The sequence below is a fragment of the Pempheris klunzingeri genome, chromosome 1, assembly GCF_042242105.1.
Source record: "Pempheris klunzingeri isolate RE-2024b chromosome 1, fPemKlu1.hap1, whole genome shotgun sequence".
Lineage (NCBI taxonomy): Eukaryota > Metazoa > Chordata > Actinopteri > Acropomatiformes > Pempheridae > Pempheris > Pempheris klunzingeri.
This window is the reverse complement of record NC_092012.1, coordinates 3,514,358-3,531,500: the sequence shown is the minus strand read 5'-3', so window position 1 is coordinate 3,531,500 and position 17,143 is coordinate 3,514,358. Positions and strand designations below refer to the sequence as shown.

The 17,143-nt window shown below is 42.3% G+C and overlaps 1 protein-coding gene across 1 annotated transcript in view; it reads left to right on the top strand.

Moving 5' to 3' along the window:
* otog (otogelin) overlaps positions 1 to 17,143 on the top strand; it is a 58,021-nt gene that overhangs the window by 2,936 nt on the left and 37,942 nt on the right. The window contains exons 4-18 of the mRNA XM_070831545.1: positions 1,333 to 1,454; positions 1,703 to 1,911; positions 3,048 to 3,178; positions 3,326 to 3,432; positions 4,332 to 4,441; positions 5,403 to 5,528; positions 5,746 to 5,854; positions 6,420 to 6,466; positions 7,051 to 7,196; positions 9,836 to 9,968; positions 11,689 to 11,866; positions 13,181 to 13,305; positions 14,399 to 14,611; positions 15,839 to 16,004; positions 17,067 to 17,141. Of these exons, the coding sequence (XP_070687646.1) occupies positions 1,333 to 1,454; positions 1,703 to 1,911; positions 3,048 to 3,178; positions 3,326 to 3,432; positions 4,332 to 4,441; positions 5,403 to 5,528; positions 5,746 to 5,854; positions 6,420 to 6,466; positions 7,051 to 7,196; positions 9,836 to 9,968; positions 11,689 to 11,866; positions 13,181 to 13,305; positions 14,399 to 14,611; positions 15,839 to 16,004; positions 17,067 to 17,141 (1,997 nt within the window). The remainder of the gene's footprint in view (positions 1 to 1,332; positions 1,455 to 1,702; positions 1,912 to 3,047; positions 3,179 to 3,325; positions 3,433 to 4,331; positions 4,442 to 5,402; positions 5,529 to 5,745; positions 5,855 to 6,419; positions 6,467 to 7,050; positions 7,197 to 9,835; positions 9,969 to 11,688; positions 11,867 to 13,180; positions 13,306 to 14,398; positions 14,612 to 15,838; positions 16,005 to 17,066; positions 17,142 to 17,143) is intronic.

The window sequence follows — 17,143 nt, the reverse complement described above, 5'->3', positions numbered from 1 at the left end:
CTGGGGCTTAAATCGTCGTCTCAGATTTCTTTTTTCTTCAAGTTATTTCTCTCTTTTTTAAATCAAGAGAAATCATTAGAAACAATAAAATATAAAACACAACTCTCTTTCTATGTCAGAATCACTTTCTGATTTTTTCCTACATGAGAGTGTCAGAACGAGGTTTTATTAATAAGAATAATGAACATATAACAGTATCGTTCTCTGATTATTGGAAAGATAGCGTCCTGCTGGAGGATCTAAGCAGCGATCAGGATCTGATCATTCAAGGCTTTAAAAGCAGAAAAATTCATAAAATCATTTCTAAAACTCAAAGGTAACCAGTGACGGGCAGCGAGGATTTGGTGCGATGTGGCAGTGTTTTGTATCAGCTGCAGTCTTTGGATGATTTGCCTGCTGACAGCAGAATAAAGTGCGTTGCAATAGTCAAGTTTGGAAGAGATGATAGCTTGGATGACTGTTTTTAAGTCTGCAGAGGAAGGAATGACCCGATCTTTGCTAGATGTCTCAGCAGGGCATGGAAAGACTCACAAATAACTCCGAGGGTATGGGTCACTTTTTCAGCATTGTTAAATAAAGATTCAGAGGAGAGGTGGATAATGCTGCTAGTATTTCAGTCAGGGGGTAGTTATAGTTAGTATAGTTATCCGCAAGGTGTAATTCATTTGTAGCTAGATATGATTACATGATATCATAACTGATGTTATACATGATATAATCTAAGGTGTCGCTCCATTTTTACATTTAAAAAAATCACACTCTCGCCCCAAACTGCAACAATTCTTTAAAGCAAGCATATTTGTTTATCACATCTTTACAAGAGACATTAAAAGCATCGTGACAAAAAGAGGTTTTGGACCGCTCAAGTTTGGCCTTTTGGCCGTCGCGATCTTTGTTCTTTTGGGGACAGAAGTGATGTTCAAAACGTGAAGATGGCCTCTGATTGGTTAGGTTTAGGCATCACCCACCTCTGATTGTTTAGCCACAAGGTAATCCCAATCTAAAGCCTCCCCTGCTTCATCGTTTAATTTCCTCTAAATGGGATCATAATTTACTAAATGAACATCAGGATGTGTTGAAGAAGACTGAGACCATAAACTCATCAGGAAAATGTTTACAGAGCTAATAAACCATAAATAAATCATTTTCTCATAGACGCCCCCTGCTGACGTTAGAACAAATGGAGCTTTAAGGCTCTTCAGCATCGACTTCACTGTTCAGACCCAGAAGCTACAGCCCGAAGAAGCTAAGATAGAATAAACCAGGTGTAAAATTAAAGGAACAAAAGTTACTGAAATGGACCCAAACAACACATCGTCTTTCTGTCCGCAGGTCCACAATGACCCCAGCTGTAGCTCTGCCCCCTACACCTGCCAACGATCTGTCAGCATCTTCCTCCCGTGGGAGGGTGAGGTTCGCCTGCACGCCACCAACGTGACCTTCAAAGGCCAGAGGTCAGCAGGAGAACAGCAGAACGTCTTCATATAACAAATATATTTTCATTTGTTTTCCTACGTTCTCTTTTTTAGGAAGTCTTTACGTTCATTTGTTTAAGTGTGCTTGTTTGAATGGATGCTCTAAAAGTTTGTTTTAATATATTTTTGTTTTATCAACAATATGTTTTTTGCTGTCAAAAGATTAGCCAGTTACCAAAGAGAAGGTGGTGTCTGCATCGTGGTGTGTTCACTGTCTCTGTGCTCAGTTTGCAGCTTCCTCATCACATCCATGACCTGCAGCTGGAGCAGATCTCACAGTACGTCCTGGTGACGCAGCAGCACGGCTTCACGCTGGCCTGGGAGGGACGCAGCGGCTCCGTCTACATCAAGCTCAGCCCAGAGTTCGTGGGCAGGGTGTGCGGCCTGTGTGGGAACTTCAACGCAGACGTCCAGGACGACCTGAAGACGAGTTATGGTGAGGTCGTTTTGTCTGTGATGTGACGGGGCGCTGAGCAGAGATTCACTGTCCAGACGTCAGGGGGAAAAATGTGTGGTGGAGGAAGCATTTAGATCCTTAATGTATGTAAAAGTACTAATACAACCTTAAATACTCTATTACATGGAAAAAGTCCTGCATTGAAAATGTAATTTAACTAAAAGTATGCAAATATAATCAGGAAGTATTAAAGTATTAAAAGTAGTCTGTGCAGAAAAGTGTCCCCTGTGACTGCTGTACTATTATATGTTCTATCATTAGAGGTGGAGCTCATCATGTTTTTCGGATGCAGCTGATGATTATTTTCATTCTGTATCCTTCTGCTGATTATTTTCCCCATTAATCCACCGACTGTTTGGTTTGTAAAAATGGTGAAAATAGTGAGAAGCACCATCACAACTTAATATTATTACAGATAAGTTAGAATAATTGAAAAGAAAAATTGTCTGGAACCGTGAAATGTTAAAAACGATGATCAAAATATTTGCCAATTAATTTTTAATCTACTTACCAGTTAATTTTAAAACTAGTATTTCTCTCTGAGATGCAGTGGAGTAGATGTACAATCAAAAGAAATGAGTAACGTACACGTATCTCGAATTTGCACGACTTGAGTAAGTTGTAATTTGGTTGATTTGGTAATTTAACAGCAGCTCAGCTTGTTTTACGGCCTCATGTCACCTGCATCAACCTGCATCTCAGTGGATCAGATTATGATCAGCGAGCACTTAACCGCACAAGTCCTGGTGCACACACATCCAGACAGATTGTAATCTGATCGATCCAACCACCTCAGGATGTGTTCAGAGACGCGTTTCACCTCATAAACTAAAGAAACACATAATATTTGGATACTAATACTAATAGTGTTCACTGTAATGGATTATTGAACTCAAGCTCAGTGTGTACTGAGATGGACTGATACCAGTTATATACATATTGATCCCAGAGGCTGCCTGGATGGAAGGAAGTCAAACTGAACTCATACAGTAGTCAGTAAACCTAACTTATCGTTTGAAACTCGTAAATCAGACGTAGTCCTCGTCGTTGGGATCCTTTCAGCAGCTTTTTAAGCGCCCTCTCTCTCTCTCTCTCTCTCTCTCTCTCTCTCCCAGGCGTGCTGACTCATGACATAGAAATGTTTGGGAACAGCTGGGTGGAGGCAGAGCCACACGAGGCCCGATGTCCCATGGTGCCCTCTGGCTTCCCGTCACCGTGTGCTGCAGTCGAAGCTCACGTCCTGCTGGTGAGATGTCTCATAAAGACTAGTGAGAGAAACCTCCTGCACAAACAGGAAATACAGCAGGACGCATTAATGTGGAACCAGTTTGAAATGACGGTGAACTCTGAATGCAGAGTGAGAAACTGTCTGTGTGTGTTTTTGCGGCTGCAGAAAGTGGAGGAGGTGTGTGCGATGCTGCTGGAGCCGCCATTTCAGAGCTGCCACGACTTCGTCAGCCCGCAATCCTACATGGCCAGCTGCTCCAACGACCTCTGCATGTAAGAACTCCAGGTTCACACCATTTTGTCCCGACGGGGCCTTTGATAGACGGCCACATGGCCAACAGAGCAGATTCTGGTCCTAAAGACACTTCAAACCTACAACCTTACTTAAGAGAGATGAAAGAAATGACTGTTTTACTTTATTATACTTTATTATACTGTAGTTTTTCACTTTTACTTCAGTGAAGAAGTTCTAAATTAACCAGACGTTTCCACACTTCTACTTGGGTAATGATTGTGTGTACTTTTACCGTCCTCTGCTCCATCGCTTGTTGTAAATATCAGACATGTTGGATATTTAGACTCTGATCCAGTCGGTAACATTAAGACTGTGACTGTAAACCCGTCGCACCACAGCAGATCACCTCTTCAGACCAGCCTCATTCTGACTCATATCTGCCCAGTTATCCTCTAGCGTGAGGCGTGTTTTTTGGGATTTCTTGGATTTTGGAAAGGCTGTGAGCTCTGGTACTTTCTGGATTATAATTAGCCCGCTCACAGCTTCCTCTGCTGTGTCTTTTGGTGGCTCGGGTCCATTATCCTGAGCGTGCTCTCCCTCTGTGAGTAACATTAGCTCTGGCAGTCTGTCACTGTTAAGCGATTTGGAACGGAGGCTGCTGCTAAAGACAAAATGGTTTATTGTGTTCAGAGACAAATTTACCTTATCAGATGATTCCCTTTGACTGACAACATCACTGAGACGGCCGCACTACAACAAACCAGCTATAGATTTCCATTTAAAGCTAAGATGGAAGATTTTCTCTTTCCCTCCATGATGCTCCTTATTTGTCTGAGCTGCACGGTCCGATCAGCTCAGCGTACCCGGCTCCGAGGCCACTCCTCTCCTGGCTCGGCTCAAAGAGTCCTTCTCTCCTCTGTTTGTTACTGCGTTGAAGGTCGGGTCCCAGCGGTGATGTGGTATGCCAGGTGTTCAGCGAGTATGCCCGGGCCTGCGCCCACGCTGACCACCCACTGCACGACTGGAGGCGGCACATTCCTCACTGTGGTACGTTTCTCCAGGTGTTTTAAACTCCACCAGAGAGCTGCAACGTCTCAGTCCAACCAAACGCTACACCTGCTCCATTTTATGCTGAGCTCCACCTCTCGAGTTCATATGGAGACATATTGTATTCACTGGAAAAAGAAACGTAGATATCTCATAACTCTGCATAGATGTTCTAGCTCTGTCTTGTAATTGTGAAATGCTAAAATGAGACACCACAGTTACAACAAAGTGCCAGCAGGCTTCTTGTTTGGTTTTGCAGTAGATCATTAATTCAGTTAAGTCAGTGTTCAGACATAAAAGCTACATGGTACATGAATTAAAATCAATTAATAGATTTTATAATATATTTTTAGAAAAATGTTCATCATGTATTCACATAACTTCCCCACATAACGGTGATATTTCTATAATATAATAAGTATATCTTTTATTCTTACCACTCATAGAATGGCTGCCATTCGTTTTGTTTATAACGTTGGAGATAAATAAAGATATAATTAATTAAAAAGACATAATTACAACAAACACTAAAGCTTAAAGTCACTGGCATATTTCACATTCATGTTTTTAATTATAATTTTAGTGAAATATTCACTTTTTGCTGATTTCTATTTACATCACACACATCAGCATCTTACTGATTCATTACCTCAATAAAAATGTTCATCCTTTATATGTTTACCTGACAGAAGTTAGCTTAAGTTACTATCAGGACTATCAGCATGAAGAAGGTTTACTAATTGTGATACAGCAAATTCAACACATCTGTAAACATTGTAAAATAACTTTACATGTGGTTTTGTTATTTCTTCCATTAGAACATACAAATATTTGGCATTTTCTATTTGAACATGGCTGCAGTGATCAACAAGACAATTCAAGATCCTGTTTAACTCATTTTTTTGGATTACTACCCGTCAGTTCAGTTCTTTTGACGTCTACGCTTGTGTTTCATTTGCAGCCAAGCAGTGTCCCCTGGGTCTGCACTACAGGGAGTGCATCAGCTGCTGCCCGGCGTCCTGCAACCTGGAGCGAACGTGCATCGACAGCAAGCTGGCCTGCCTGGATGGATGCTACTGTCCTGAGGGTGAGTCTCCATTCAGACTCTGCTGTCTGTTGTAGTGTGCCAATGCACCTGTATGTCCTCTCCTCTGATCTTTAAATAAACCACCTGTCCTAACATTAATTAATGACTCATCCAAGTCTCCAATTAACATCCAGTCTCTCATTAACCAGACAGCGTCCTCCATCCTGTCTGACCTGAAGCAGTAATGTTTGGTGTGTCTCTGTATCCGTCTCCTCAGGTCTGATCTACGAGGACGGAGGCTGTGTGACGCCCTCCGACTGTCCCTGCGAGTACCACGGCATGTTTTACCCGTCCGGACAGACGCTGCAGGAGGAATGCAACAACTGGTGAGCAGCGTTTTAACCTCCGCCTCACCTCCTGATGCTGTTACAACAACACAAATGAGAAAAGAAACACCTTCATCCTTCTTCTACTACAGGGTTCACACGGGTGCTGGAAATCCTTACAAATGCTTGAAATTTAATGTGATATTTGCAAGGTTTGAAATGAGGTTTAAAACATCTTGAAATTCAAATAACATCAATATAATTAATCTCTATCTGACAGAACCTAGTTGATTTTGAGTATATTTGATTTACCACAGCAGTAAGGTGCTGGAAAAGCTTGAAAAGGCTTGAAATGTGCTTGAATTTGACTTTGGAAAAGGTATTTAAATAACATCTCTGACTCAGCACTCCATGACTTAACAAATCTTGTTTTCTCTAATGACCTTCGTTCACTCCCTTAAATCACGATCATGTATTTTAAAAACAGGGTATTGTCCTGCAGTGGTTTTAATCTTCTCAGCTCTGACCACCTGGACTCGGTGTGTCCAGATTCTGTCAGTGACCCTGCTGATTAGCTCAGCCTGTAACGTCCGCCACCTGTGGACGTCTCTGCTTTCTGTTTCAGCACATGCGTGGGAGGAGTGTGGAACTGCACCGACTACAGCTGCCCAGGTTTGTGCCTTCCCTCTGTGGGGGGGGGGGTTCATTGTTTTACTGTGCTGCCCAACAATATTGTTTCTGATCATTCATCCAATGAGACGTGGCATAGTGTGTATGCACAAGTGCATTTGACTGTATGTGTGGTGGATCCAAGGAAGAATAGCCACTGCTCATGCTGGTGCTAAGGGGGATCCAAAGAAAGAAAGAAAGAAAGAAAGAACGAAAGAGAAGGAAATTATGAAACAAAAAAAGAAAGGCATGTCCTGGGCAAGTGAAAAGAAAGAAAAGAAGGATGGAGGAAGCCTCCGAGCAACAAAGTGAGGAAGGAGACGGCTGCAAGAAAGAAAAACCTCCTGGTTCAGGAGCAATAAAGAATAAAAAGAAGTTTGCACTGTCATTAACTTAAAGATGTGGATGGAAATCTGGCAAAATAGTTTCGCTGATTGCTCTTGAGCGCAGTGTCTGCCCTGTAAACACAGGCTGTAGTTCTGAGAGGAAAGTTTCCTCGGCTGAGTGAAGGAAATGAGTGAAAAGCGTCTCTCTCTCTCTCTCTCTCCTCTCTCTCTCTCTCTCTCTCTCTCTCTCTCTCTCTACAGGCGAGTGCTCGGTGACGGGCGATATGTATTTTCAGTCCTTCGACGGACGGGCCTACACCTTCCCTGCAACATGTCAGTACGTCCTCGCCAAAAGTCGCAACTCGGGGAGGTTCACAGTCACCATCCAGAACGCCCCGTGTGGAGCCGTGAGTTTCATCTGCATTTTTTTTTAAACTTAATTTAGAAAAGAACCTGTTGAGGAGAGACACTAAAAGCCAAATCACAGTCAGATTTTGGGCAATTTTGCTTCTGTTGAAAGATGAAATGTCCAAGATACACATTTAGGTGTTTATTTCAATTAACTTTTTCTCTAAATTAATTCTTTTCTCACACTCAGTTTTATTCCTCTCTATATTCTCAAGGTTTGTACAGAGGGGTTTGTTTACATATCACTCTGATTTATAGAACATTTTATTCAGAAAAACATTACAAAATTACTGCTGACAGTAAAAACCTTTGGCTCTGTTGTGTCAGCAAAATAAAAAATGAAGATTGCTCAGATTCCTGTTATGGAAATGTATGCAAATTTTTGCTAATTTAATTAGATAATGCCCCATTTACATTTTTTAGAATAACATTTCATAAAAATTGTAATAAAAAAGCTAATTGTCTTAATGTGAGTAATCAACTGGCAAAGTTTCGTGCTGATTAGCTAAACCTTTTAAAACTATTTACCTACTTTGTAGTTTTTTCTTTTCTGCTTTTGAAACCAAACGTCTCTACATCTCAAAAAAAATCTCACACAACTTCTCCACGTCAGTCTCTGCAGTCAAACCGCTCAGCTGTCTCGGCTTACAGGCCTTCGCAATTTGTCTGTCGTGTAGATCATATCATAATTTAAGTGCTCAATAATCCCCACTAAGTCCAGGTCATCGAGCCGTGCTGCGACTCAGAGGAGCTGAAGCTTCGAGCAAACGTCTCGATCAAAACCGTGGCAGATAAAGAACAAGAGAGGCAACAAAAGACTGAGAGCTTCTTCTCCTCTCCTCGCTCTCCAAGCCTTCAATTTCCCAGCAGCCTTTGAGCTGCTCAGCAAACAGGTGGGGGGGGCGATGGAGGGGAGGAGGCGAGATATAAGATGTCCCACTCATCAGAGCAGAGGCCCGAGACCTCTAACAGCCAACTGAACAGGATTACCTTATCTGCCCTGACTGACAGAGCTGTGGACGGCTTTGTAGTGAGGAGGGAGGTGAAGAGAGGCACTGGAGGGGCGGGGGACTTGGACAGAGAGAAGGTTATGCGAAAAAGCAGGAGGTGAATGAATGATGGGAAGAGTAGGAGGAGGAGGAGGGGGTTGCTAAAACCTTTCGGCTATGGGGCTCTGCCACTTATGAAAGAGACGATTCATAGAGGCAGATCGCTTACTGTCAGCGACGCGCCGGCTTCCTTACTTTAAAAATATCAGAGCGGCAGAGTGGCTAATCGTAGTTTTACTAAAGCGATGTACTCGTGTGCTCAGGGTTTCCTTCAGTGTTTACATTTTATGACACAAGCATGGTTTTGATTTCCAAATGTGCAGAGTGAGAGCCTTTTGATGTGGCAGTGGTTCGATCGAGGCGTCTTCATGGCCTTATTGTCAACAGTTTTCATAAGAACAGTCATTGTCATTGATCTGGTTTCGTGTAGGCGACCAAACGTGAGGCTTTGATTAGAGTCAGACCATCTTAAAGTGGCAGTTCAGTCACATAAATGTCTGTTCAGTGTATTTATCGCTGAATGGATGAACACAAAGGTGACTGAGCCTATGACCCTCTGATTAAAGCCTTGTGTCCTCTGGTATTGAGAAGTCCATCTCCCAGCGGTGGTCAGTCTGCTAGAGAGCGTAGGCAGAAGCAGCGTACTGTCTCCTCTGGTCTCTGGTCACGTTGTGAGTAAACGGTTACTGTGGCTGAAGAGAAGATCAACAGCTACAGACGCTAAAACGTTTTAAACATTCATGCTCCCCGGAGGTTTAGTTCTAAATGTCCCCATGACTTATCACCACCCTCCAGACTTTCATTTTTATCCTGGCTAATGCTGCGTCAGAGTTTTCATCCAGAACACAACGTGATTTTTAAGAGTTGAAGGTGAATATTTTTTTAGATTTTGCATCACCTGTGCGTGAATATTCGCCCTTAGCAGCCCAGTGGTCTGTCCACTTCCTGCTGCACATCTCCTCTGACAGGGGAAACACACGTAAACATAAACTGTTGAATCTAAATCACCAATAAGCCAGATAAGTATGACGTGAAAGCGAACACTGGTGCAGTAAAGTGCAACAGATAGCTGGAGGTAAAAGACCACGCTGTACCGCGTATTCCTTTGGTTTCACTAACTTTTCTACAAGCCTGTTTTCCATTTTTTGATCTCACAGTAAAGACGTTGAATCGTTGTCTTTGCATTGCCGTTGTATCTATAACAATTGCTTTGCTTTTGGTCTGAACACACTTTTAGAATCACTGCAAACCCACAGTTACGTCTTGTAATGCACGTTATAGCCTCCAGGTGCAACTAGTGGGGCTTTACACTTCACATCAGGTCGAATTCAGAAGTTTAATCTGAAAGTCGAACTTTTAATCTAAACTTTGAAGCCTTGTAACTGTCAGACAAATGAAAGCACTCACAGGTCATTATGTGTGATGGAGCAGGCAATTTCACAGTAAAATTGTCTTCACTGTCCTCCCCCTCTCTAGTTTCCTGTCTCTCTCTCTCTCCTCCCATTGTGTCGCTCTCATTGTGCGTCCTGTTGTGTGTCTGTTTGGGATCACGCCAGCTTGCTTTATCGAGCCATCTTGTTCAATTGCAGAATTTGGATGGGGCGTGCATCCAATCAGTTAACCTGGTCATTGACGAGGATCCAAGAACGGAGATCACACTGAGTCATGTTGGAGAGGTCTTCATGGCCGGACAATACCGGATCTCCCTGCCGTATTCCGACGGTAACTCCCTCGTCTTTTATCATCCTCCAACAATGTCCACATGCAGCGGCCATGACGGCGAAGGATTGAATGACAGCTGTGCCATTGAACTATAATCTTCCCAATACTTTACTGGGTTAGCGCTTGCATTGTGTTGCAGAAAATGCCTTCCCTCTGAGTATCTCTCCCTTTTCACGCCAGTGTTTTCATGACTGCAGCATCAACAGCTTTGTGTGCGTTTTGTGGGAAACTGTGTGAGAATGATCTGATATTTTGGTACCTTAAGGAGTGAAAACAACACCAACACTTAGAACGCTTTATGTTCTGCCACAAACAGGTTCTAACAAAGTACTGCCTATTCCCTATAGTCAGTAAATCATGTCCAACCTTTCAAATACAAAATGCTTTGTCACTGTTATTTCAGACTGATCCAACACAATACTTTTGGCAGTTAATTGTTTAAGCATTTATCAAGCAACAACGCCAAACATTTACTGCTCTCAGTACCTGAAATGTGAGGTTTTCTTTGTTTTATATCATAGAAAATTCAATATGTCTGGATTTTGGGCTGTTTAAAGGACTGTTTTCACGCTTTAGTGATATTTTATTAACTAAACAATTGATTGACTGGTCAAATAACTTACCAAATAATAATCATTACTCAAACTAGAGTAGCAAGAATACATGAGAATACAAAGTTAATGAGATCATAACTGATGGTGACATTCAGGTATTTCCTTCGACTTCACTGCAGTGAAACTGAAAATGTTTCACTGATCTAAAATTGTCCCTCTTAAAGAGCAATTTAACGGCCGGTTGAAAAGCAGCATCGCTGATGGGTAACGGTGATGTCACGCTGCACTGGTACACTCAGAAGTGCACTTCTACATCACGGCGAGCTGAATTAAACCACTGATGATCAGAGAAAAACAAGCTTTTGTTTTGAGACATCCCTGTGGAGCCTTTGACCACCATTAGTGCTGTGGAGTAATGTTTTTATGAATAGATCCCTGTTTTGCTTTTATCATTTTTACGCCGACGTGAGCAAACGGTGACTCGATACACAGCCGAGCTGAATCCCACCGATCAACAGGTGTAATGTAAAAATACACCAGGTAGCTTATGGATATGATGTAAACAATGCAGGTTTTAAATTATCAGGAAAAACCTATTATGCACAGGTGAATGTATATGTGCTTATATTATAAAAAATCATTTTGGTATCCTCAAATTTTCTCATTTTGAAATGACTGGAAACGTTTTGGATCTGGTCCAGTAGATCGCCTCAGCTGGCAGCTGCGAATGGGCTGTTGTGGCTGTAAAGTAATCCTTAGGGGACAACGTGCTTACACAGCATTATGGAAAGGATCCCTACAGATAAAGACCTGAAAGATCCTTTTAGTTTAACCACAAACAGACGTTATGTCACTCTTTTTAAAGCCACCAGACTCCATTGACAAAAACAGTAATTTTACCTTGCAGAATGTGGGAGTTGCAGTTCTGCTGCTGCCTTGATTAGTTTGTTTGTTTGTGCTATTCTGTCGGATCCAAACCAATTAAAGCACCAAAGTTGCACATTAACACACTTCAAATAATAATTTTCTATTATAACATTTGGCTGGACCCATTTTTTTACCCATTCATTTCGAGCTCAGAAGGGCCAAGGTTTAAAGATACCAAAGTTATCCTTTAACTCCATCTACCACCGCCCGAAAGCCTAAATGTCCTCCTCCCTCCACAGACAACTTCCACATCCAGGAGCTGTCGTCCATGTTCCTCCAGGTGAAGACGACGTTCGGCCTGCGTCTGCAGTACAGCTGGAGGGACTTTCGCCTCTACCTGCAGGCCGGCGAGCTGTGGAAGGACGGCACGGTGGGCCTGTGCGGCACCTTCAACGGCAACATTCAAGATGACTTCCTGTAAGTGTGTGCCGGCTGACCTTTGACCCCTCCCGCGCCCTTCGTTAACCCCCCCGGCGATGATAAAAAGAGAGCGCGTACTCCTGTTTCAGAGGCAGAGAGGGAGGTGATGGCGAAGTGCTCCCTCTCTCTCACACTCTCTCTCTGTAATGCACACTGGCCGGGCGGCTCGGCATCAAAAGCCTCGCTCTCTGATCAGCTCTTTTAGGCGGGCCAGATGAGCGCCCAACTGGACACGCCACTTCAACAAGGAATTTACTGTTAGTGGAATAGGGGGTCCACTGTACCGTAGCGTAATGGCCGACCATAAAGGGCGGATGTTGTCTAACAGCTGTAAATGGATATACATCGCAGTTGGTGACTGAAGTGGTCGTATGCGACTAGGAGGAAAACTGGAAATCCTTTTGCCAAAGCTCTCCAGAAAAAGACTAAAGAAGAATTAACTTCCATTTGTGTTTTTAAAATGTTGTTTTGTTTTGCTCCAGATGTTAAATTCTATGGATTTAACACTTTTTTAGGCTTAACAAATAAAAAAATTGCACATTCAGCAGCTAAGATAATCAGGATAATAAGTCAGAAACAGCAATAGATTCTCAGATTCTTCAGAGGAGAAATGGATCCAGTCAAATTAAATTTCAAATTCAGATGCTGAATATTCTCCAGTTTTGCTTGTGTATAATCTTCCACCTTATAACCTTTGAAAGTCACAAAAATAGTTTGTCTTTAAACGGACTGCACTTGTTAAATGCCTCGTTAGTCTCAAAGCACTTTTATACTACGTTTGTAGGAGGAGATTATTCTTTCACACACGTTCACACTCCAAAGCACAGCTATAACTTTTCAGTGTCCTGCCCAAGGACACTTCAGCAATAGTAGCCAATAGTTTGCCTCTGTAACTGCCATCACTTTAACTGAATAACCTTTATGTCTCAATTCAAAGAGTGAAACATTGAATCTCATTAAATCTGAGAATTTGAATTCGCTTTTTAAACTTATTTGTATTTTTTGGGTAGGAAATGGAGAGTGAACATTTATTTTGTGTGATTTGCAGCACTGGTGAACATTCATCTGTTGACAGGATGCTTTTGAATGCTTGTATTGATTTACATGCTGATAACTGGGGATGAAGATGAACAAGATGGTCAATTATTATTGACACTACATAACACAAGCTGGCCAACAATTCAGCTAAATACTAATTAAAAAATAGCACTGTGCGACGTTGAGACTCGATGGAGGCTGAAAGACAAAATGAACCAGGTGTTTTATGACTCCATGTCGTTGTGATGAGTCTGTGCTCTGGCTTTCCTGCAGATCTCCATCAGGGATGATAGAAAGCACTCCTCAGCTGTTTGGAAACGCCTGGAGAGTCTCGTCAGCCTGTTCGTCCAGTCTGAGTACGCCTCAGATCGACCCCTGTGACACACACCAGCAGGCCGGTCAGTGTCTCCTCTTTCTTTTATTGTGTTTCAGAGAAAAATTAGACATTCACAATGCTATATCTTGGTATGTGAATTGTACACTAGTTATTGTAATTCTCAAAAGCGTTCTAAATATTCAGTTTGTTAATGCAAATGAAAATGTGAAAGCCTCTCAGAAACAGCATTTATGTCGATTGGTTCCAAGCCACCAGACTCCATTGACAAAAATAGTAATTTTACACAGGAGTTGCTGGTGTACCACTGTCTTGATCCTTAGTTTGTTTGTGTTATTGTGTGACTTTGGTGGCTTAAAGGGTTAATTCAGATCCAACACAATCATTGCGTAACACACAATAACACAAACAAACCAACTGATGGAGGCAGTAGCAGGCAAGCAACTCACCTGTTTAATTACTGTTTTTGTCAATGGAGTCTGGTGGCTTTGAAGAGAGTGAGATAACGGCTGATTTTGGTTAAACCAGAGTTATCTTACAGGTCTATGTCCGTAGGGATCCTTTTTGTAATGTTGTCAGACACTGAGCTTGTTGGTGGCAAAAACAAGTGGCCATTATTGCCCCTTTGTCGACCGTTCTTGGCTGCTGGCTGAGGAAATCTACTGGACAAATGTTTTTATACCTACCAGTCATTTAGAACTCAAAATGTGTAAAAATACTGTCCACGTTTTAAAACAGACAGACTTATCTTTTAAAATGTGGTACAATACAATTGATGCACTTTCAATACCTAAATATTCATTACTCATATTAAACTACACAGCAGCAGAATCTATAATAATCCTTTGTAGACCTTTTGATTATCAAAGAATTCAGAAATTATTTTGATATAATTGCACAGTGTAACAATCTTAGTTGATTTATTTCCGTCTACAATCTTTGAAACAAAAGCACTGACGGCTAAACTGTGTTTGTCTGCAGCTGCTTCACAGTGAACTTCTCATTCCTAAACAATAAAAGTCGATGTAGATTTAGATTTTTTAACACTTTTTGTTTGTATCCTGTATATTTGTGTGTTTTTAGCTGCTGGCCTCATGAATTTCTGCCCCTTTTTGATGAGTTCTTGCCATGTGTGTTGATCCTTCCCCTCTGCTCAGTGGCCTATGCCTCAGAGATGTGCGACGTACTGAACCAGGATCTGTTCTCCGCCTGCCACGAGTACCTCAGCCCGACACCGTTCCACCAGCAGTGCCGCTCGGACACCTGTAAGTGCGGGACGCCTTGCCTCTGCTCTGCGCTGGCTCACTACGCTCGCCACTGCCGCAGATTCTCTGTCATCGTCGACTTCCGGTCGCACATACCCGACTGTGGTGAGTATTCGGCATATTCCCATCCCACTGCTAGCCAGGAGAAGAAGCCAAAAGGTCTGATTGGGCAACTGTGTTACTTCTCCAACGTTTCTTTCTTTTCTTTTCATCCTAAACTCACCTCCCAGCTCTGTGTCGACACAGAAAGTTAACCTTCAGAACAAAAACATTTGGAATTTGGCACCTTTTTAAGAAGACTGACACATGAAACGCTTGATTCTGATTGGTCAATCTGTTATTTCTGTTGCTATGGACACCATTCTGATAGCGGAAGCAATAAAATAATTCTTAAATCAATAAAATCATTTTAAAGTTAAGTATTTTGTGTCACATTGTTGATTTCTTTAGTATGAAGCAGTGTGATGGGTGGGATAACGTGCAGCGAGCGGCGGTCGTTATTGGAAAACCCTGTCTGGGTTTGTTTTATAATAATAATGAACGGCTCGTTCTACTTATTGATTAACAGAGTAAATGAGGATACAGGAGGACACTAACTCTTACTTACTCTTCTGAATAAAGAAGCAAAAGTAATCTTTCAGTGCTGGAGAGCACGAGGTCGCCCCACCAACTGTAAACTGGATGGTTTTATCCAACCAGGTCTGAAATGTTGGGTTCAGTACATTAAATTAGACGCTAACTAATGCAAACTAGCTGTTTACCCTGAAACATTAGCGGATTAATACTGTGATCGAAGTTCCTGCATCGTGGTGATGGCGGCCATTTAGACTGAAGTTATCAAGTGTTTATTTGTGCAGTGTGACATAATCACAAACTGTTTTATATCTTAATTGGAGCTACGTATGTTTGTTTGTTAGAGAAGTTTCTTTTTTGATCAACTTGACATTAATAAATGACATAATTGAACATTTTGCCTTATTTTGTAGTAGGCTTTTGAACGTTTTACCCGTGAATTAGCATTTTAGCAAAAACATCTCCTGTATCCTTAAACCTGATGAGGACATTAAAGCTCATATGTTCAGTATTCTTTCTAATAACAATGCAACGATCCATAGTGATGAAACTACAGAGAATTAGCACCTAAATCTGCATTATGCTGCTTTATGGAGTTTTATAGTAACTTCTGGGTGTGTAAACGAGCAGCTGAGATGATATCTTAGTGTTGTGTTCATGACTTGTCTCTGTGATTTATGTGATAATGTTGTAACTTTAGAACCCGTGTGCAGAATCCTCCCTCTGAATCTGAATCTCCGTCTTTCCGTCTCCCTGCAGCGGTCACCTGTCCTGAAACCATGCAGTATGGCACATGTGTGTCGTCCTGCCAGCGCCGCTGCTCCGCCCTCTCCGTCCCCCAGCACTGCGGGGAGGAGTGTGAGGAGGGCTGCGTCTGCCCTCAAGGATCCTTCTACAACCATCGAACACACACCTGCGTGCTCAGGTACAGCTGAGGGGATGGCGCCTCTCCAAGCAGAAGTAAACTCAGAAAGAAAATCAAAATCAAGCTCAGATTACTTTTGTTTTTTAAAGCACAACACGAGAAGAGAGGTGCAATACTTAATAACTTAACAGGCACTCTTGTGTTACAAAGCAATTGTTTGTATTTAGGTATTTAGGTATTTAAGCTCAGGAGGGAGCGAGTGTCCTTGTTGGGTATCGGAGCAGCTCCAGCTCTGCCTGCTGCCGTGTTGTGGAAGGTTGTGGTTGGTCCGTTAAACGGCTAACAGGCTGGAGTCTCTCCACCAAACAAATCCCCTCAAAGTGATATTTGTATCTGCTCTGAAGTTTAGGTCAGCCTTTAAGTGGAAAGCCTTGTATCTTTCCTGCAGACGTTATAGAGCCAGAGGACCTCCGTAATTGTGCTCTCCCTTTCAGCCTGCTCTGCCCTAGAAGACATGCAGCTTAATTCCTCTTAAATGTCCCAGGTTTTTACATCCTAGTGCAGCGCAGTGCCTTACTTACCATGTGATTGAGTTACATCAAGGAATTCACCGTGAAACCCCCCTTTCATTCCCACTCAGGCCGGGGACGACACAGATATCTGATAACCAGTGAGAAAGAATTTGTAGTACAGAGGCCGATGTGTGGCGCTGGCCTATATGTTACAAGGCTTTCAGCCTCCGTCAAACACAGTTTACCACGACGTAGCTCCACCATCATTTCTGATGTTTTTATAATAAGAGTTATGTCTCAACAGATTAGGCTTTTTGACGGTTTGCTTGTGGACACTTGTGAGCGCTGATTTCACCCCCTAAATCCTGCTTATCTGTCCCCTATCCACTTACCTGTAATGCTCTATCTAAGGTAACACAAAGCCCTCTTAACATAATTCTTCACTCAAAATTTCTGAAGGTTTCTGAAGATCTTTGCACATCTGATCAAAAGCTTCCCTCCGTCGCATGAAGCAACCACTTTTTTGTTTTCTGAGTCACGTACTTGCATCAGAGGTGTGAGCTGTTTGTGTGTGTTTTGTTGGCCTTTGTTTACTTTTGTGGTTTTTCAGGCACGAGTGTCCCTGCAGCTTCCTCGGAGCAGATTACGAACCAGGAGATGTGATCATGACGTCAGCAGGTGTTCAGT